Source organism: Aythya ferina, assembly GCF_964211825.1.
Source record: "Aythya ferina genome assembly, chromosome: Z".
Lineage (NCBI taxonomy): Eukaryota > Metazoa > Chordata > Aves > Anseriformes > Anatidae > Aythya > Aythya ferina.
Window position 1 is genome coordinate 2,445,623 of NC_140299.1, and position 22,606 is coordinate 2,468,228.

Sequence of the window (22,606 nt, forward strand, 5' to 3'; positions counted from 1 at the left end):
ACCACAAACGCACTGCCATGACACAAATGTTCTGGACAATGAATATCATCCTTAAAGCAGCCATTGAGCTCATACAGATGAAAAGTGGAACCAATCTGCCAAGAGAAACACCATAAAATATAGGAAGCGACAGAGCAAAGGTCCATCTAACCTTGTATCTTGTGTCCACCAGCAGTCAGCTGCAGATGGGAATGGAAAACACACGCACCCAAAGGTCACGGTGACCTCTCCCTCCCATATATTCAGTATATTCATGTCCCAGATGAACATGGATGTTGCAAACCCTGGACAGCATGGGGAGCATAAATCAAACACCACATGGCTGTTCCTTTTTAGAGGGTGCTGCTGACTCACAAGGCAGATCCCAAACACAAATCCCAGCGAAAGCTACACCTGTACATCAGCTAAACGATTTAATTCCTTTCTCAGCAGCCCTCCTCTCGGGCCAGAACCAGGCAGGGCTGTGCTGGCCGTACAGAGGGAGTGTCACAGCAGCCACAGACAGAAAGCCATTACGAGACGGGTTTTCTCAGGGCTGCTCTTTGATCACACGCCGGTCACCTCACTACTTGGAGATTTAATTTATTTTTCTGTGAGGCAGGGCTACAACAACCTGTTTTTCGCTGGCACAGCCCCAAAGTCACTCCCTGCCTTTTGCTTTCTCTTTCTCTGCTGGAAGTGAGACAACGACAACTGCTGTGTCTCAGCAGATCCTCAGCAGGGCAGCCACAACCAAATCCTGTGGGAAAGCCAAGTCAAAGGCCAAAAACACACCAGAAAATCAAACGTTGGTCCTCACTCTACCTGAGGATGACCGGCATGGAATAGCTAGCCACAACGCTAGCCTCCTACCTGCCGAAACAAGGCAACGACATGCACATTTCACCACCTGTCATACGCAGCATTTGGCACCCTAACAGCCTTTCTAGCGTGACTTTATACAGCTGGAGGCCAAAAGCTCATTACCAGAGGGGGCTTTGAGGTTCAGGTGGGCCACACAGAGTAACCTATGGGTTTTAAGGGGACCTGCTACAATCCCACACAGCACAGCAGTCAGACACCTCCCCTGTGCAGGCAGCTGAGATGTCCTCTGCCTCCAGCTCGAGCTCACACAGCACGAGGCCTGTCCCAGGAGGACACCAGCACCTGAGTCACAGAGACCGAGGTCTCACCAGAGATTAGGTTTGATCTCGTGGAGGTGTGGGAACTTCTCAGGCTTTTATTAGCAAGGCTTGGGTGCAGATATCTGCCTTCTGCTTGGTGACAACGGGGGACAGCCGCCGGGCCTTGCCAGGAAGGGGTTTCAGCCTTCCCTCTCCCTCCGCCTGGAGAAGTGGGACAAATCCTCATAAACTCTGGTTTTTGTCAGTGCCCTTTCCACGAGAGGAGCCTGGGATGGGGCTGCTGCCAGGTCTTTCATGTCTGACAGCCCTGCTGGATCCCTCAGTGCATACCATACCGGCAGCCTCTCGCTCGATGCATTGCTCCCAGAAATGTATCAACGTTTCCTGCTTGCCCCACAAGGGGAACGCAAGTAGAGTTATTTATATAAAATCCTCCCACTAGGTCTTTTTAGGAAAAAAAATCCCAAACATGAAAAGATTTGAAATGCTTCCATTATCTAAGCCTCCTTTGCTTATAGGGGCAATGCGGAGCGCAGACAGGATCCGACACACACCATTTCTCACCCCACAGGCTGAAGGACACAGGGGGAAACCCCAGCCCCCAGATGCAGCAGGGCTTAGTGTTCACAGCAGGGAACGAGGAGAATTAGGGATAAACACAATGAAATTATGAGACTGGGCTTTTCTCAGCACGCCAAGAGTTCCCAAAACGTACGCCACGAGGTCCTGCGTGAGCATAACATCCACAGTGTGATCCTTTCCCCCTCATGGACTGCCCAAAGGACAGGAATTACCCGAATTAAAGGTTTATGTGGAAATTTTCACCATTTCTAAGCAACTGCAGGGTGCTGGCCTGGGGGCACTGACCCCGATCGTCTCACAGCTGCTAATAGCAGCTGCCTCAGCTGGCAGTGTGAGAACAGGACATGTGTGGGGTAGTCTTTCCCAGAGATACCCGAGAACCTCAGGAAAAAATAAAATTAAAAAAAATAATAAAAATAGGAATATCCTGTAGTGCAGGCCACATCTATACACCTTATTATTACCCTTCAACAGGCGCATTGCCCACAGAGTGCTCTCAGCCCCCCATTGAACCCACTTGTACAACATCCTATGGATGCTTATATATACACACACACACTATAAATATGTACAAATGTTTATAGAAATACACAGCACACCCATACACTGCTGGGGGAGGGAGGAATCTCCCTTTCACTTGCCTTAACCTCGCTAGATGCTGGAGACAGCAGCTTCAAAGGCCCCAGGTACTTGGGATGCAGAGGGGGATTCCAGGCATCGGCTCCCCTTTAACCTTTGGGAAGCCAATTACTTTTGAAAATGTGGTCCTGGACTTACTCCGCCTTAGCTGAAAGGGAACCAGCTGCTGAATACATTTCCAGGACTAACCTGGATTTCTAAACAAATGCCCTTTCCAATCGCCAGGGTAGAACAGCGTGAGGTACATCGCAGTCACCAGCATATAACACATATTTTCCACTGTAGCTGAAGCCTCCAGGAATCTCTCATCCAAGTATTTTTCAGCTAAAACTGGAGCCTATTGCACAACGCACAATACAAAAATCCCAGCTGGAAATTAAATATGAAAATCGAGAATTCTATTTTCCAAGAAAAACTCTCAAAATCCATAAAAAATAGCAATGAAAAAAAAAAAGGTAACAACATCCCTCGGGAAATAATTAGTAAGCTTTTTTCCCTAGCAGGTTGGAAGAGTGAGTGATAATTTACATGCTAGACAAACACCTTATTAAGGTGTTGGTTTTTTTTTTCTTCCTCCAATGTTTAAAGCTACCAGTGAAAAATCCACAGCCAGAAAGAGTAATAAACTGAACTGAATTCTCACCAGCAGCGTTTCACTTGTATATCACTAACAGAAAGAGAAATGTTGCCTGGACAGAAGAACAATAGCTTGCAGCTCCTCTTTGGTGCCAAGGAAAATTTGTTACTCGCTGTTAAAGGAAGCCCAGCATGGAGAGAGATAATTATTAGCTCTGCTGCAGGCTGGGAGAGCGCCCAAACGCAGGGAAAACAGATCAGGAAGCAGAGCTTGGGCATATGTGGATGTTATTTGTATATACAAAACAAGCTCTGCGTCGGAGTGGATCAAAAGGCTTTAACGCCCAGGGAAAAAAAAATAAAAATAAAAACAGAGGGGAGAACAAAAGGTAGCAAGGCAGAAGGCTGCTGACGGATGCACCACTTGTGCCGGCAGAGCAACGCAGTGCACAGAGAGCCCTGCTGGCTCGGGATGCCATCCTCTGACGTTCCTCGTGGGGAAAAACCCAGCCCTGACGACATCCCCGTGGCCCTGGGAGGCTTGGAGGTGGCGGCGAGCCTCCCACCTGAATCCCAAGCAGCTGGCCGTGCTGGCACACGGTGGTGATGGAGGGGAGGGAGCCTCGCCGAGGCTCTGCTCTGCTGCGGCGCGTTTTGGCTATCAGAGCTGCCAGAAATCGAATCCACCATCATGACTGCCAGCTTCAGAGGCTCTGCTGAAGTGGCATCTGCATACAGTACCCACTTCTTTTGCAGTAAGGTCTTCCTGACTTGTCTTTGGTACGTGCAGATGTTTGTAGGCAGTAAGATGGCAAGCAGGGCAAGAGCACCAAAATCTCTCCAAAATGAGATTTTAGATGGGATGAGTTACCTCGCCCTTCCCTTCCTCCTTCCCACCAGCTCTCCCTGCCCTCTCTCTGCCCCTCACCTTCCTCACCCTCAATGGAAGAGGATTTTTTAGCTTTGTCCCAGCCCCTTGGTGCTTCCCCTGCTGTGGGAAGAGCCCCAGGGCCAGATCCCCTTCCTGCAGCTGACACTGCTGGAGGATCACCCCTAAAATATGAGGATATATTTAGGAGCTGAGCAGGTAGGCCTTATCTCACGGGGTTTTGCACTCCTTGCTTGTTTTGTGCCATGCTGTAGATTAAATTCCTGTTTGATATACTTCACTGAGGTACATGTGATCACCAAAACCAACTTACACCCAGCTTCCACTAGGGCTACCAACACAACGCAGGCTCTCAGGATTTGGGGATTTGTTCCTCTTTCCACCTCACCCTCCCAGTGACGTGATCCTCTTCCCTGCACCACCACCCCGTGTGCAGTGAACATCCCAGAAGACACATAACCAAGAAACACAGCTCCACAGCACTCCCTGATCAGCAACATCTCTGCTTCCAGCTCAGCCTCCCTGCTCTACACGGCTTCCTCGTACAGGTGTGATGAGGAGCTCTTCAGAAACAGATGGCACATCCCACTTTATCACAGAGAAACACGTTTTTGGATGGAGCATCTATCAGCACGTTGGAAAGCTGCTCATCTCCTGTGGCTTTTGTAGGAGGGGGCTTTTGGAAGCAGACCCGAGGGATGAAGTCTCTCACTGCTTGCCTACATCCACCTGCAGCTCCCGAAGGGCAAGAAGCCGAGTGCTCCCCCGGGATGTGCCGGGGAGAAGCCCACTCCCCATGCCCCAGGCAGTGCTCCTGGCTGGGAGCTCCGGACCCCAGCACCCAAAACCTGGAGCAGTGATCAGCAGAGGCTGGGTGGCACACAACCACACACACACACACACAAAGGGGTGCACGAAAGCCCAAGGATGAACGTGCAGCCACGTCCCAGCCACGACATCCCAAAATGCTGCTCCTGAAGTGTACAAAAACAGACTCTCCAGGCTTGGTTTCCACCAAGCCCACTGTCCTCTAAGCCCTCCAAGAGGGGGAACCGCCGTGATGCCGAGCTGGCAGCACAGGAGACACAGTAGGAGGAGAGAGGCAATGCCTGGGGAGGAAGAGCTAAACACAGCCCTACCTGATTGTGTTCGTGAGACGACGAGCCCTTCCCTCTGGATGGGGAACAGCTGCCATCAAGCTGCTCACTACAATCCGCCGTCCACTGTAAAAGGGATAGAAAGGCATTGTGTAAAATAATAGCCGGGCAGGGGAAACTGCTGTGTCAGCCCACAGCACGCAGCAAACACCACCCGGGCCAAGGGCATCACCGCACGCCTGCGGGTAAGCCGTGTTTTTAGCAAGGACTGTTGGCAAAAGGCAGCAGGGCTCGTGCCCCTGGCTCTGCCGGGACATGGAGCAGCCCCAGCCTTCCCTCTGCAGCACCATCTCTTTTTTTTTTTTTTCCAGAGAAACAGAGCTCTTTTTTACACGAGGGATGCTGATCTCAAAAAGCTTTGGCTGGGAAACGCTCCACCCGCGGGTGGCGAACAGAGGAAAGATTCACGAACAATAGCAGGAAGCTCCCGGAGAAGCTGTCACCACCGAAAGCTGCGAGAGCCATCCCTGCACACCAGCCACGGTGCTGCGGGCAGCTGAAGGGTGCTCTGCAAGAAAAACACCCCCTGATTTTCCCTGCAGGCTCCAAACTCGGCGGCTCGGGGCCAGCGCAGCCAGCCTGCCTCAGCTGCACCTTTACAGATCATGGGGGGGATAAAAAAGTGATGTTTTTATTTCAAAATGAGACAAAACAGTGCTGCAGGTTCAGCCAAAACGTTACACACCACAGCTGCAGCAATGCATCAAAATGTTTCAGTTTGGGGCCATTTGATACCCACTCCACAAGGAAAAAGATACTGTTTAATCCTAAAATCATTTTGATTTTTCTGCCACAGCTGAGACTGAACCTTTTGGACCATTCCTGTTTCTGAGGTCTTTCATCCTGGGACTGTCACCGCGCAGGTGCCCTCATACCATGGAAAATAATGATAATAAAATAAAAGTTTACATCCAAACAGCAGAAACAGCAACCAACCGAGAGCTTCCTGGCAGGCAGGGATGAAGCCGTAGAACGGGACAAGGAGTCCAAAAGCCACGTAAAGCAATCCCTGTGCTGGGATCACCACACCTGGCCCTCGGTGGGCTGTTATAACCCACCTCTGCCTCACACCACCCCTTTCACAGGCTGCTTTCCTAACGTGCAGCTCCTGTTGGCACGCCGGAGCCTTCTGCTGGGCTCTCTGGGCGCAGGGAGCAGCTATTTGGGATGCAGCACCAGATGCATCCCCTCTCCAGCAGAGAAAACATTACTGCGGCCACGAGGAAGCACTTTGGAGAGATTGAGGAACTTGCCCCAAGTTAAAGATTAAGTCGCCGGCCCAGCCTTGCAGTGAAAACAATTTTCTTGGTCTCAGTCCAGAGCCTCAGCCATAAAACCATCCTTTCTGCTCTGGCTCTGGCTGAGAGGGAGCCTGCTGCCCTCAGTCAGCCTGGAAAACCCGTGCAGCCCGCACCAGCTCCACGCAGTGACTCCAGCAAGGGGCAGGATACCTGCCTGTTTATGGCTGGCTCTGATAAGGAGCAATCAGGAAGAGAACAGCAGAAATAAATGACCCCAGATCACTTCTTAACGCAGGTCTGGGGTAGGAGGCAGGTGGGACAGCGAGCACCTTTTGGAGACAAGGGGTAAATCCTTCTTAGTCTGTCCCTGAAAGCACAGCTTGATAAAAGCAGGATACATCTAGAAACTCAGCCTCGCTTCTTGTCCCATGTGCAGCCCTGAGTAATGCAAAATACTGCACTTCCCTGGTGAGTCACACTGAAATCATATTTCCACGTAGGGACCCGCAGTCTGAGGTACAACCACATCGCGCTGCTTAACTTGAGACGCCTTTAAAAGCAGCATAATTAAAAGAGTCAGTGCTCAAGTCTTCTGTTACTATTTTTCTTTTGAAATAAAATCTGATCATCCCTCGAGGCAGTATCCCTAAAATTGACATTAAAAACAAACAAACAAACAAACATATAAAAAATACACAACGAAAGAGCAGCGTCTTTCACGCAGGCAGGCCATGGAGAAGAGTCCCCATTTCCCACAAACGCAGGATGGATTTGGTTGTGGCAGCCAGGGGTCCACATCTGAATGTAAAAACTGTAAGTGTAAAAACTGTAAGCCCTGACCAGAATTAGCAGCTTTTGTCCTGAGGACGCAGAGGGGGACACAGGCTCCAGGGCAGAGGTCTGGGCAGACCAAACCCCATTTACCCCATTTTCCAACCACGCTCCCATCTCACGCTCAGCCTGGGTGACAGCTTTTAAGTGAGTTCCCGATTTCATTTACCTTTTCCTTTACAGGAAAGGGCAAACCAGGATGAGAATTTCCCTCCTGCTCAGAGTTAAGCCTCCTCTGAATTGCAAAGCGGTTATAAAACTTTGACTATTAATTTATTTCTAATTCAATAGGGTTTCCCAACTTGACACGTCAAATGAAGCAGCACTTGCCTGTTTGACCTGATACCCCTGCAAAGCATCACTTCAAATGCAGCCATTTTCCAGCCCGGGGTTACAAAAAAACGCACCATTGAAGTGCTCGGGATCACTCGATTTTTAAATGCATTTTCCCCACTTGTAATGTCTTTGATCGTCAATTCGCAAAAGACCTCTCTTCAGCAAAACCTATTCTTTAGAAGCTTCCTTTTGCTGGTGATTTCTACGTTATACTAATACATAAAAGCAATCCCACAGCAAGCCTGGCTTAGGAAGAGGTGCCCTGGCCCCCCTACACCAGTTCTGGAGGTTTAATTTCTCCTCGTATGGGAGATAAAAAGCCAATTTTTAAAGTTTTTTTTTTTTTTTCTCCTATGACATCACCAAAACCTCATCTCCCTTAAGCAATCGCTCTCTTTGCTGGGTATTTGCACCCTCTGCAGCAGGGCAGTTTGCTTCTCTGACCCAACACTCACAAAGCAAGCAAACAGGTACCTGTACCCATTAAAACATGCAGTGGTGTTAGGGGGCACAGGGGGATTTTGATGCCTTTAGCATCTCCATCTCTTCACTGGCATCCCTGTGCACATGGAGAGAAGCAGCACGGGCACGTAGGGCTGTGGGAACACTTCTCAGTATTTGGATACTCCCCTTGCTGGGTCTCTGCAGCTCTTCCCAAAGCTGGTGGGATTTTTTTGGGTGAAGAAGTGCGTTGTTTGGGGCAGACCCCACTAGTATATACCCGCTCCCAGGGGACAGCACAGAGGTGCCACCCAAACAGCACCAAAGCACGTGCACCCTGCCAGCCCCCACGTGCAGGGCAGCCTCTCACCAGCATCCTTCACTTGACACAGCAACCCTGGAGAAGCCAAAAATCCTCAAGGCACACCCCGAAACAACATTATGACAAATACAAGCAGAGCTGGGGGGCCTCCAGCTGCCCCAAACCCATCATTTCACTGCGTTTCTGCGCTCGGAAAGCTGCTCTGGCATCACCCAGCCCCGCAGCCCCCCTCAGCCCGTGCTCCCCACCCACCTGCGAGATGTTGGACTGGGTCTTCTCGCTCTCGCCGTCCCCTTCTGTCTTGTCGGTGAGCAGCCCCTGCACCTGGTACTCCAGCACGTAGCTGTCGATGAAGCGCTCCAGCTCCTCGATCTCCTGCGAGCGGCTGCTCCCCGCCTCCGAGGAGGCCGACGCCACCGACGAGTTCTCCATCACTGCAGCTGGGACAGCGGGAACTGGGGGGGCCTGGGGAGGGAAAAGGATGGAAATTGAGTCCTCGGCCAGCTGCTGAGCAGTGCCTGCCTCTCCCACAGGCACAGATGCCCTTTTTTTCCTTTGTAAGCATTTTTCGCGCACCGTCTCCGAGGGACCCCCTTGGCAGTAGCGCATGGGGAGGTTCACGGTACAGCCTCCCAGAGCCACCACGTGCAGCAGGACACATGAACACCAGCAGGACACACGGATGCCAGCAGGACACACGGACACTAGCAGACCTGCTCCAGCACCCCGGCTCACCCTGCAGGGTCACGCTCCGAAGCTCAGCACGTCCCCGAGCCCATCGTGTGATCCTGCATCTAAGGGCCACGACAACATTTTCCTGTCCTCCTCACCACCAAAGCGGCCCGGCGAGGAGGTTTGGATGTGGAGGTGAGACAGCGACCACACCAGAAGCTATTTTTACAGCCTCAGCTGGTTAAAAATGCATTAGAAAGAGGGAAAACATCCTGCAGAGCTCCACAGCATGCTCTGCACCAGCCGGCTGGCTGGCAGCCCTGTGCCCCCACAGGGACAGCATCGCCCCGGGGATGCTCTGCCTCCACAGGGACGCTGCTCTGTAGGGTGCACAGGGACCTCGGGGCTTGTGCCTGCCCCTGTGGCTGATGCCAGGGGACCAGCAGGTAGCCCAGCCAGGATGCAAACCTTCAGAGCGGCAGCATCGTGGGTCGCCACGTGCTCTCCGTGCAGATCTTGAATGTGCTCTCACTGGTTAGAGTCAAAATAGGATCAAAAGGAGGAAAAGGCTGTGCAAAATACAAAAAATGCAGGTGCCAAATTAAACCACCGGCTCTCAGGGCTTGGTTCAGCTGCCTAACTGTCCTGACAGCTGCCCATCCCTCCAGCTCCTGCTCCAGGAGCACAGCCCTCTCCTAAAAGCGCACGTGCAGACTTCTGCTGGCACAGTAAGAAGTCATTACCCAAGGGCTCACGTTACAAACCCTACTGGGAGAGTAGGACAGTCTCGTTCAGGGCACAGATCACCAAGGAATTAGGAGCTGTGCTGCAAAACAACATCAGAGCCCTGCAAAACAAAATCAGAACACCTCTCCAAAGCCAACACGTGCGAACGGATGCGCCCCTGTGTACTCGTATGCCTCTGCAGGAGACACCAGGGACCGAGCTCAAGCCCTTTTGCCTCCTCTGATCCACAGAGGAAATTGAAAATTTCAGCAGAAGATCCTGCAGCTGTCCCTCAGGCAGTGAGTGAGGACGTCAGGAGCCCAGCAGCTGGCACCCAGACCGATTGAAGGGTGTGCATCTGCTGAAGAGAAGCTGCTGAAACCCCAAACGTGGCATCACCTGTAAGGGCAGCTCGGAGGGCACTGACGTGGGCGCCACGTGTGCCTGCCCTGTGCATCCGTCCCAAAATACTGATCTGCTTGGAAAGCCTGCCAGTGCTGCCTTCACACAACAGGCCACCTCCTTCACGATGCCAAAAAACACTGGATTTTGTGCATGCACGCTGCGTGGAGGACCAGCACGGCTGCAGGATGAACCCGGGGAGGTCCCCCCCAGGCACTGACCCCGGTGGGAGCTGCAGGCTCCTCGTTAATCACACAGCAGCTCCGCGCCCCCCCAGCCTCCGGGGAGCCTCGGCAAATTAAAAACGGAAGCAGCACAAGGGGAGGGCTGGCAATTAGTGGAGGTCACTCGCTACAGCTGCGAAATAAACATGACATCTCCTGGAAAGGCAAACACGTTTCGCTCCCCCAAAACACCCCAGCCCCGGGAGCAGGCTCCGGGCATCCCGGATGGCAGGCGGTCAAACGCCAGCAAGAGACACGGGGGAGCACAGCCCCAATTTCCCTGACTCGGGAAGGCAGGTGGCCACGCTGAAGGACCATCAAAGAAGGGCTGTCAGAATTAAGTATTTTGCACGTGACCCAAAAACCGGGGAACTTGCTGCACGATGGGGCCAGGAGGAGCCTGGCAGCGGGCTCTGCGCCACGAGCGCATCGATGCAGCCCTGCAGCAGCCAGAGGAGGGGATCCACACAAAGGGAGCCTCCCAACAGCCTCTTTTGGGAGTAGCATTTATTTATTTATTTATTTTTATTTTGCATTTTGAACAAATGCAAAATTGCATCGACCAGCTGCCAGCTACTTCTTGTGCAACTGCAATGTGTTTGCACATGGCTTTGAGCATCCAGGGAACAAACGCCTTCCCATTTCTGTGGCTGAATGCCCCGCGCACACCTTAAAGAAACCACCAGGCTTTTGCACCTGGGATGGGAAGGGGTGTGTTTGCCCGTGAACCAAGCAGGATTTAGGGCCAGAGTCTGGCAGCAAGGCTCGTGCTCCTCCCTCCCTGCGGGTGGCGGGGTGAGGACACAGAGATTTCATCCCTCGCCCTCCCCTGCTCCAGGAACCCGTATTTACAGCCTGGTTGGAGAGGAGTGTAAAATTACCCAGCAAAATCTGAGTGAGTCACATGCCATCCGGAAGGGAAGAAGAAAAATCTGTTCCCAGCTCGTGCAATTTCCAGCTCCCGAACTCTTTCTCATCTGTCACTTCGGAACAATTGCGGCTTCATTTGGAAGCTGCCGAGAACGAGCAGTTCTGGCCTAAGGATTTCGTCTGCTCAAGGAATTATTCCCAAATGTGCCCAGACTGTCAAAAAGGCTCATTATGTAGATCAATATCACACATTAGCTCCCGAACAAAATCATGTGGCATGTTAAGAAGGCAAAAAAAAAAAAAAAAATAGAAAAATTAAAAAAATAAGAAGAGCCCCAGAGAGCACAGAGCCCCGGCGGAAGGCACGCTTCTCACCCCTTAGCTAATTAGTGCCAATTATCAAGTGGAAAGTGCCAATTATTAAATAGGAAGTGCTAAAGACATTGTCTAGCCCTGAGCTGGAAGCACAGGTGACCACAGCACGTCCTGGAGGGCACGGCAGTGCCTGGAGGTGGCTGTGCACGGGGAAGGGGATGGGGATCACCAGTTTGGAGAGGGGCTCAGCCAGCAGGGCCCCAGCGCAGCCTGTCCCCAGGGCCACAGCAGCACGAGAGGGCTTTTTGCCTTTTTTTTGGGGTGATGCTGGAGGGCAGGGAGCCAAGGGAAGGTCTTGCTGGGTCGCTGCCCTGGGGTGCTCCTCCACGTACCCAGCAGCGCTTTGCGCATTTGCAACAGGAGAGACGGATGGAGAGGGAGCGGGTTTGGGCAAAGTCACCAAGTGCACCAAACAAGCCCAAATCTCGTATTTGAGACACTGCTGGGTCTCTAGCAGAAATCTCCAAAGACAAGTCATTTTCAGGACCTCCACCTCCCTAAAGGAAAGCAGAGCTCAGCAGTGGAAGTGCCCCGTATTTATGGTGATGAGTTATCCCCTACGCTGGGTTTAGGATCATCCCTGCACATAGAGCTCCCCAGAGCAGGTGTCCAGGCACTGGCAGCAAAGAGAGTTGGCCAGTCTCTCCCAGTTATAGTGTAACTGGTTTCCCCACTTCCACCAGAGATGCACCAGTACTCCCCAAAACGTGCCCAGGTGAGGGCTGTTTGGCCGCCATCCTCAGGAAGCCTCTTCACGCAGGGCTTTTTTCTGCTGGTGTTACGGATTTCTGGGCTTTGCCGAATTCCAGCAAGTGCAAGATGAACGTGCTGGGCAAAGCAAAACCAAAATCACAGGTTCACAGAGGGGCTGCTGCTGGTTCCTGCGAGCACTGGCTCCCCACAAGCCATTCTGGAGCTCAGATGGAGCTTGTAGGAACCCCCTTGGGATGGGAGGCAGCTGGCTCGATCTGCCCCAAATCACCATTTCTCCTAATGGCAGGACAGCACAGAGCCCACAGCCCAGATGCACGGGACATGGATCACGTTGCTGGTTGTCCCCTCCAGGTTTCTCAGGTGGCTTTTGAAGATCTCCAAGGAGGGGGACTCTGCAGCCTCGTAATGACAACCTCCTGTCGGGGCAGGTGCCACGGGACCAACCTGCCCCATGCAGGATGGGCGAGTCACGTCTCAGAGCCACCCATGCCCACCTCAGCAGGATGGGAAGAGGTTTCCCACCTCAAAGCATGTACAAACAAGAGGTTTTGAACAAAAACCCAAAGCCACATTCAAGCAAATGGACTGATGCCTTCACAAACCGAGCAAAGAGATGTGCGTGTGAGCTCCTTGGGGAGCAGCCGCCCCTTGGACTCCTGGTGGCACGGTGCCTGCTGCCCAGGATTCCCGACCCAGAGGTGTATCCTATATGGTAATTAACAGGGAACAACCTCAAATCTCTATGATATCGTCCTGTCTCCCTGTCCTTTGTCAAAGCACAAAGGCCATAAGCTCTTGGGGTCTGCAAACTACCTTCCAAACCTTTGCCGCAAAGCCCAAGCCCTGCTCGTTGTTACCACGAGGCAGGGAACCAGCAGCAGGAAGAGTCTATAGATGTGCAAACCCATTATTATGACCTAGCAGTGATTAATAATAATTATACATTACAATGAAGTTAATAGCTGTTATTTTAAAGAGTGATCTAAATGGGGTTCTTCCTTTAGCCCTCCGATTGCGCAGTTTTAGCCTTAATCAGCACGTAAGCTCAGCAAGAATGAGCATTTTTGGGGCATGTTGGCAGCTAAAGCTGCAGGATTTGGGCTGGGCAGCTTCTCCTGGTCAGCAGAGCCCCCCATACAGCGCTCTGGGGCTTGTCCCAGCAATGAGAAGGACTCGCAGCCACCAAACCCAGCGAGTGCCAACTGCGCCGCCCACCCTTCCAACCACTCGGCCACGGCTCTTCAGACATGGGATGAGAAACTCACATGAAGGCACCAAGCCTGAAAACCTGCATTTCTGTTACTTTTCCCCCAGCTAATCACCGAAAGAGTTCCCGTGCTGCTCCTCCAGTGTGAAAACGGAGGGCAGGCGGCACAACACCCAGCCTGGCACCTGCAGGACGCACGCTCTCTGGCTGACGGTCTCCCAAAAACCCCAGGGCAGGCCGGCCAGCACGGCATCAAGTTGTTGTGAGGCAGGCTCTGACAGCCTCCAGAGCTGCTCTGGCGGATCGCTGGAAACCTTTTTGCCATGTGGGATCCATCACGCCGTGTTTTGCTAGGAACGGGAGCTGGTTCCTATAAAAGGAAGCTGCGGCGCAAATTCCTCACGTACCAGCGCAGCCACCTCCCTCGCTGCCGAGAGCCCGCTGCAGCTGGGCTTCCAGGGTCCCCGTCACCTTTCTGGGTGGTTTTCACTTGTTTTTGGAGCAACACAAACGTTAACTGTGGCACCTCCTCTGCAGGAGGACCCCGCTGGCTGCGGCTCACAGCCACGCAGCTCACATCTTGCTCCCTTCGCCATGTACCCTCTGTCTTGCCCAAGTCGTATTTCAATTTCTGCCATTCTGGCTATTGTCTGGTACAAGTCCTCAAATATTCTGTCTTATGCCTGGCTCTCGGTGCTCAAGTCAGGCAGTAAAACAAGCCCTTTCCCCTCTGCATGGTATAAAGCAGCCAAGAGGCAGGCGCCGGACCCCAGAGGGCTCCCCCCTTGCTGCTGCTGGTGCCACGGCTCAGGACAGCGGTCCTGCAGCACAGCAGCCTCCCCAAAACTGCAGCCAGCACACGGGCAGTGTTTGGGAGGACTCAGGGCTCCACATTTGGGGTCCGAGCTCCTGCCAAGCACCACAACCCCGCTCTCTTCCCGCAGCCTCCTTTCAGCCAGCTCCTGCGGCAGCAACATTTTCTCTCCCCTAACCCGGCGGATTTCCAGCAACAAGCGATTAGCAACGTGTCTGTCTGCAGCACTGAGAGCATCCTGGTGATGAAAGACATGAGCAGTTCATCGCTGCTGCCAGGGGCTAGCTCCGGCACGGAGCAAACCACGGGAGCAGCTCCTCTGGGGCAGGGAGCAGGAACCAAGGCAGCACTGACGCAGCACCACGTGCAGGGTTTGGGTTTGCTGGTTTGGGTCTGCTGCTCCCTGTCTGCTTCCTGGATGGCAAAAGGTAAAGCACAGCAACATAAACTATTGCATCTTGGACCCGACCCTTTTCTAATTAAGCTCCAAACACCTCGCATCGAGCGACTGCTGCTGGACCTAGCCTCGGGCTTCTCAGATGCTCGATGTACCCACGGCTGGCTGAGCATTTTATATATTTCATCCTCCTTCCAGCCTGGGCTCTGGTTTCTGCTACCTGGCGATGCAGAAAAGCCCGAGTGACAGCCCAGGCACCCAGCAGCTGCCACGTTTCCGTGCCACCGACGTGCCTGGCATGTCACGGAGCGAGCAGATGCCACGGCACATCACGATGGAGCCATCCCATTAAAATAAATGCAAATAAATGTAAGTGCCAGCCACGGGGCATCCCCAGCTGCGCCCTGGTGCCCTGCCTGGCAGCACTGTGGGGTAACCCACGGCCAGGATTTGGGTTTGGAAACACCCCAAAACGGCCCAGGATGCGGACAGGACTAGCTCACCTCGCCTGGTGTCTCTGCCTGCTGCAGGCAGGGTTACGCCGCTCTCATGGATGCTACCAAAAGCTGCTGACCCTGGTAAGAGTGAGCAAAAACCAGGAGACCGCCAAGTGCAAAAGATCACAGAATCCGACCCCAAAGAGCTGTCTCGATGCCGTGATCCAAGGAGGAAGGGTTTGGAAGGCACAGAAAGTGAGAAATCCCTCGTTCTCACCCAGGCAGTGATTTGCCGTGCAGCTTGCTTCACTGCCCTAAGACATCTGCGGTTAGGAGGTGTTTTTTTTTTTTTTTTTTTTTTTTTCCCCTGTTGAACAAAACCAAAACCTCCACACCTTCAGAAGCAAAAAGCCTTTTGTTATGTCAAGTCTGTGCACTAGGGCGCTTTCCCAACAGATGCGCTTCCTTGCCTGGGGGGGGGAAGATGTTACCTTTGGCTTGCGATGGATGTTGTCAGGAAAAAAAAAAGGGAAAACCAGCACACAACCAGCACAGGCACCTCCGGGTTTGAGGAGGTGAGCAGAGGGGTGTTTATGGGGCATCTGAGGGGAACGTCAGTCCCACCCTGCAGTGGGATGCTCCACGGCACGGGGCAGGGCTGGCTGGGCATCGCTCTGGGTACGGCGTGATGGCACGGTGCGCTCCTGGACCTTGCTTTTACACAAAGGCAATGCATGGAAATAGGCTGGCACCTCTAGAAATGGAATTTCCAACAGGTTATAAAAAAAAAAAAAAATGATGACCCCTGAGTCGAGAACAGCCTGGATTTTGTAATGTACATCGGTGGCTACTACAAGCTGTGACTGAAGTTGGATGTGATCTGTTTTCACATTCACTTGCTTCTGCTGAAAGCTGTTGAAAGAAGAGTCCACAGCACATCCTATTCTTGTTATTTTTCACCTTTCTGCAGGAAAGGTCACCAGGAGAATGGAATAAACAGCAAAAATGGAGCTTTCACATGCACTTCTCTGTGGAGCTGTGCTGCTTCTCCTCCTGGAGCCAGACACCACACACCGTGCTCGTGCCAGCCAGCAGGGAAGGAGGCAGCACCATCACCACGAGGCTTTACTTTTGGAGAGCACGGAAAGGGAGGGCATCCTCCTTGCACACAGGGACCCCCACGGTGCCAAACTCCTCGATCCCTGTGGTTTGTGAGCACGTTTCCACCCCCTGCTCACCCACCCAGCGTAGGGTCTTCTGCAAACAGCCGAAGGGAGACCATTATCAGGAAGCAAATCTTTTTCTTTTCAGGCGCTGAGGCAACATAATGGGCACTTGTGCTGTGAAAAGCCCCGTAATCCTAAAAGACACATCCAGCCCGGGCCGAGATGTCAGCAGGCTGCAGTAATCCCTGCAGCAGGGCGCTGCGGAGGGCAGGGCTGGGGGCAGCAGCACCCCAGGGGGCGAGCTCCGTCCCCTAAAGCCCTGGTTGCTTCTGGCAACCCCCTGATCTGAAGATGACATGAGCCAGGAGCTTGCAAAGAGAAGGGAAGGAATTAACCAACCCAACCAAAAAAAAAGACCAACCAGGAGCAGCGTCTCCCACTTCCTACCTGCTTGTCTAACCTTCTGCTGGGGGCAGGACACGTGGCACGGTGTCTGACCCTTGTGTATTTGAGCACAGGTGTTGGACCAGGACCGAGCTGGCTGCCAAATCTTTCCCTTCCCCGAGGCCGATGGTGTCCTCCTTAGCTGCTCTCAATTCCTGCCAGGGTCTGGACGTGGTTGAGGCAGCAGGTTGCACCCAGAAAAGTGATCACATTTCAGAGACGGGACATTTATCCCAGCAATCGCGTTTCAGAGAAAGGAAAAGCAAGTAGCAAGCAGAGAAACTCCCCGGACAGGAATTTCAATGCGTTCCTGGCCAGCCACCAGCCTTGGTTTTGGGGCTGCAGGACCATTTGCTTGTGCAATCGCTTCCAGGCTCGCGCTCGGCGGAGCGGCCACCGTGTGTGTCCCCAAAAACCCTGCTCGTCCTCATGGCTCTGAAGGGTGAGTGAGGGGACAGGAGCGATGAGCAGCCCGCTGAATCCCCGGGTAATGAGGCTGCATTTGCATGGTGACATTTATCAATAGCCCAGGGGATCTTTGGGTTTGGTTGCTGAAAGGTGAACGGAGCTCGGCGCGGGTAAGCCCCAGAGGACAGGAGAGGGACAGGAAGGTTTCACTGGTGTGAAGCAGACGGAGATGACAAACAGGGTGAGCACATTTTGCTTGTCATCATCATTATTGCCACTAACTGGCCAGAACCACATCCCTACAAATACATCTCTGAGGCCGTTCCTTCATCACCTGCAGTCCCTGCTCCTGGCAGGAGGCACCGGCAGCCCCCGCTGTCCCCGCAGACCCTGCCACATCACCCACTATCCCAGCCACCCTGTCACTGGGTGTCCCCTTTCCTACAAAGCTCTGCTTCAGCCCCAAACCTCACTATTCCCTCCCAACACCCTTATTTTGGCGTGCACGGGACGGGCTCAGCCACCCAACCGGGGCGATGTGCCACCCCGAGAAAGGTACATCCAGGACAGCAGGAGATCAACCTGTTTGGGGTTGATAGGAGCAATAAATTCTGTTAAAAACTTGGATTTCAATGGTTAAAAACTCGGATTTCACCGAGGACAGGCAGAGCTGTCACCCTGCCCGGGCAGCCACTCCGTGTTTGTTTGCTGCACAGCCGAGGTCAAGCCTGGCGGGCCATGGGAGGCAGCTCGGATCGCCTCCAGGCAGACTTTGAGCAGAAAAAGGAGCATTTTGGGAAAGGCTGAGCAGCGTAATGGGGGTGGCACCTGGGATGGGTGCTGCCAGCCAGCTGCACACTGCGCCTTCCAGGGGAATGGTGCAGCTCAGAGCACGGCTGGAAGGCACCTCCCTGCCTCACCACGGAGAGCCCGGAGACAACCCCAATGGGCTGCCTTTTCCACACACACAGCCTGCTCAGGAATAATGCCAGAAATAGTTATTTTGATAAACACGCCTCATGACCCAACCAGGTGCTCAGCTCCTTCAGGGCTGGGTGAGGACTGGAAGACCCAGGACCACTTGCAGAGACCCACGACCAACAAGATCCACCTTCAGGAGAGCTGTGTCCACCCCGAGGAACCCCAAAAAGACCCAGCCATGCCCAGACCTGCTCCCCACACAGGACCTGCAGGTGACAGGACAGCCTGGGGACACCCACAAGGGAGTTTTATGCTGGATTTTATCACCACACGGTGCTCACAACAGGCCATGCCCACGTGAAAGGTTCACCACGTCATCCTGAGGTCCACCGAGCCGCAGGTCCATCGCGTCCAGCAGCAGGGATGGACGGAGCTCGTGAGGGCTCTGTCAGCATCTCAAAGGTCCCTCCCGAGCCTCTCTGCCCTGGCCAACCTCTGCCTACAGCCAGGGATTAACAGTGCTGGAGTTAATCGTAGCAAGAACGTGGGGGGAGGACCGTGACTGCAGCAGAGGGGAGAACCGTCTGCAGTTTCAGCAGAAACGCTGCGTTTGGAAGCCTGCTATTCACGTACCTTGACCTCAGAGAGGCAAATAAAGAGCCCAAACTATTTGGCTTTGGCTAAAAAAAGAACAGAAAAAAAAAAAGGTAAAGGGTAATTTGAGTGAAGAAGCTGTATTAACACCATCCAGGCAGATCCACGAGTGAAGCAGCTGAGCTTAACAGGAGAGCGGAGAAGGCACTTTTGGAATAAATTATATGGGTTGGGAAAACAAACCCTGCACCCAGCCCCAGGTTACTGCAGGCACTGGGAGACTTCACCAGAAAAGCAGGAATGCTGCTAACAAATAGCACTGGTGAGGTAGTGCCAGGCACACTGGATGGCACGCAAAACACGGGGAAAAAATTAAATTCCCACTGAAGTTTTCCACAGCCTGCTGCGCCAGGAAAGAGAGGTGAAACCCGGCACCGAGCAGCAGACCTTGACTTACCCTACCCAGGATGACCAAGGAATGAGGACAGGACAGGGCAGGACCCCACAACCAGCCGTGCTGCAGGGTTCAGCCTCCACAGCTCCTCTCCTCCAGCGTGGGACAAGGTTTTGCAGAAGCAACAAAAAGCTGAAGCCATCAGCCCAGCTTAACCCGTTCCCAGCAAGTCAGCACCTGGAAGCCACGCAGCCTCTGATGGTCACATTGCAATGATCAGACATAATTTAATGGCACAGAGCCAGAGAAGGGAAAAAAAACAAACAAACACCACCACTGCTTGCTTGGCAGCAACCCGGATTTGGCTTGGTGGCTTTTAAATAGTTTTGGTCAAGTCATTTCAGCCAGAGCGCTGGGAAGAAAATGTTGGAAGGAGTTCTTTCTTTCTGCAGGGTTTGGTATTTTTAAACAAAGGATTTCTGCTTTTGTTTCACAGTGATACACGCAAAGTTTCCACAGCTTTCCATTTAATTGGGTAAAAAAAAAAAAACATTTTGCTTTGGACTGGGTGAAGCATCTTCGACGTGACGTTATTTGGTTTCCTGCTTTAAAGGAATCAAACAGCTCCATCCTGACTGACTGCAATTAAACCCTCCTGTTCCTCACAGCCTTCTTTGTTACCACAGTTTTTCTACGGACTAAGAAACTGAAAAACAGCCACCACCACCTATTTTTTTCTATGGGCAGATGTTTAGGAGCGCTCGGAACACCTGAGGTGCTTGGGGTACCCCTTGGGGTCCCACCAGCCCCCAGCACACAGGGCAGAGCAGTGCACCAGCACAGAAGATGTCATTCAGAGCATGTGGTAGCAGTTAGGAACTTGCAGGAACCTCAGGCATGCACCAAATATGTCATTTTTTTTTAAATAAGAGGGAAATGGGAACACCCACATTCCCCCTCAAAGGGCAGGAGAGCGCACAGACCCGGCTACGCGGCGCGGTGACGTTGCTGGGGACCCTCCCGGGACAAATTTTTGGGGGCTTTCTGCTCCCAGCAGTGTTTTTGGTTCAGCTTCTAAAAGCTCCGACAGGGGCTGCCCCACCCAACCAGAAAATATTTACCCTGCAGAGACTGCCAGACCTTGCACCAGATAACCCAGACGGCTGTGGAAACCCCAACATGGATAAAGCCCCGCTGATGCCCCCACGCTGCTCCTCCGACCCCTTTCACAGCAAAACAAGCCAAACTGGGTATCAAAGAGGACAACAGGGGTAAATAAATAAATAAATAAATAAGTTTTCAGGACAACGGTGCTGACTTGCTGTTTTTCAGGCCCTCTGCTAACCTCTGCTGATCCCGTCAGGTGCCTTAACACGGGAGCTTAGCGGTAAGCTCTGCCCCTGCAAGAGGCACCAGGTGATAAGTGGTTACTGGGTGTCAGGCCTCACGGGGAAACACCCAGCTGCTCCAGTTTTCAGACATTTATGGATGAAAAGAACTCACCCCAAGATGCAATGTTTTGGTATGTTTTTGCTTGTTTGTTTGTTTGTTTTTTGTTTGTTTGTTTTTTTTTTTCCCTTATTTCTTGTAGGTTTTGTTTTGTTTATCCGTGTTGAAGCTGCTGTTAAAGACAAGACGTGATTTTTACCCATAACGTGGGCAGAGAGAGGATTTCCACGATGAAGATGTATGGTTTGGGGCAGGGGGAATGGGACGGGGTTGTGGTGAAGAGCAGGAGCAGAGGCACACGGAGGCAGGGGGCTGCCTGGAAGGCTGGGCACGGGCAGCCCAGCGAGGTGCCGAGATGCAGCTGAACCACAGCAGGACGGCCAGCAGGGCCAGGAAAGGCAATTCACGGGTACTTCATCATGTCTGGCTGCAAATCTGATTCCCTGGCTTGCAGAGCTTGAGTGAATGAGCTACGTTATTAAAAGAGAGACGAGAAATCAAAGCGCAGCTCGGAGGGACTGGGGAAGCCTCGTGAGAGCCAAGGAAACCTGGGCTAACTAGGGAAGAGCGAGATTATAATAATTAGGTCAGTTGGCGATAAGCTTTCTCAAATGCAGGCACGCACGCGAGCGCCGTGGTGTTTCTGGAGAGTGGCAGCATCCCTGGCTGGCCACGAAACCCAGAGAGAGGGCCAAGAGCACCACTGAAACCAGCAGCACAAAGCCTCTCCGGCAGCCGCTCGCCGTGCGCTCTGAGCATCAGCAGCTGCAGCACGGGAAACTGCTGGGATATAAGAGAATAAATCCTGTGCTGTGAGCGTGGCTCGGTACCCACGAGGGTGTGCAGTCTACATCCTTGGATCAAGAGTCAAAGCTCGGCTGGAGGAGGCCCTGAGCAGCCAGGTCTGACTCTGAGGCCAGCCCTGCTCTCAGCACAGCTCCCTTCTGAACCAAACCAGCTCCAAGGAGGTCTTCCCTGAGTCCAGACTTCCAGGATGAGGCCAGCTGGTCTTACCTCCAGCTTAATGAAAGCCAGGAGAAACTCCTTCCCAAGGGCAAGCAGCCTGGAAGCCCAGGCTGAGCTTTTGGAGAGGTAACCCAGGTCGATGTGACAACACGTGGCAATTAACCACGGCAAGTGAAGGCTGCTGCTGCTGCAGGCAAGGAGCAAAGTGTGACTAATACACGGTTCACACTCACTTTTCCTCACACAAAGGGAGTTACAGGCCTTGCATTACCCATCTCTTCCTCCCAGGTTGGTCTGACATCGGCTCTGCCCACCCTGGCAGCCTCCAGGCACGGCGCAAGGAGCTGGAAGGGCTCCAGCCGCAGCCCCGCAGCAGGAATTTGGCTGAGCTCACAGCCAGATGTTTGACACCAGGGCAAGCAAACAGGATGGGGAGACCAAAGGGGAGGATGTGCTCGCTGTCCTGCCCCCTCCCCTCTCTTCCTCGCCATCTGCACCACGCAAGAGCCATCACCTGCCTCCGACCCGGCCGTCCAACGCCACGGCACAGCCTCCAAACCCTGTAGGAAGCCAAAGTGTTACTGCAGGAGCAGGCTCCCAGCACTTCAGTTTGCTAAAAATACCCACGCTACGCCTAACGCCAGCACAGCAGGGTGGCATCGGCGCAGGAGCACAGCAAAATGCTGTTCTCCTGGGTTTATACGGAGCAAAATTCAGAGCAGATGTTTGCACCGAGGTGTGGGGGACGTGGGGCAGGAGCCTGGTTTTCAGCTGCCTCACCGAGCACCCAGTTCTGCTGATGTCCTGCTGCAAGGCTGGAGGCAGCACAGCCTGCCTGGGATGAGACACACAGCCCAAAGCCAGGAGATGCTGCTGTGAACAAAGCCCTGGTGTGCTCCAAGCTCTCTCCAGCACGCCAGAAAGCAGCAGCCACGGTCTCTCACCTACCTCAAATCACTGCTTTTTCTGTTAAAACAACCGGCTGATCAAATGCGCCGCCTCCAAGCTGACGTTCCTCCTAATTTTTTAATCAATAGATGCAGATGCTCAGAGGAGAGCTAAGGTGGCCTGAGCTTAATCTGAGCACAGGGTGGACAAGGCTTGGGCTTCTCAGTCAGGTCACTGGCTGATGGGGAAGGCGAGAGGAGCTGGGAGCACGTGGTGGGTGCGTGAACTGCAATAGAGTGGATAAACGCAGAAAATTAAGTAAAAAAAGGGAGAAAGCATTAATCAGAGGTTTATAAGCTGTGGAAAGGAAGGCTTTATGGGCTGGTGCCCCCATCATTCT

The 22,606-nt window shown here is 53.0% G+C and overlaps 1 protein-coding gene across 9 annotated transcripts in view; it reads right to left on the reverse strand.

Annotated features, from left to right (window-relative positions):
• Nucleotides 1-22,606, reverse strand: part of CTIF (cap binding complex dependent translation initiation factor) — a 122,144-nt gene that overhangs the window by 90,296 nt on the left and 9,242 nt on the right. For 6 of the 9 annotated variants that reach the window (XM_084505013.1, XM_084505014.1, XM_084505009.1 and 3 more), the window contains 2 exons: nt 8,391-8,603; nt 4,950-5,033 (listed from right to left, as the gene is read on the reverse strand). In XM_084505013.1, the coding sequence (XP_084361139.1) occupies nt 4,950-5,033; nt 8,391-8,570 (264 nt within the window). In that variant the 5' untranslated portion in view covers nt 8,571-8,603. Of the gene's footprint in view, nt 1-4,949; nt 5,034-8,390; nt 8,604-22,266; nt 22,454-22,606 lie in introns of those variants that run through there. The other 3 variants (XM_084505010.1, XM_084505017.1, XM_084505016.1) reach the window with 2 other exon arrangements.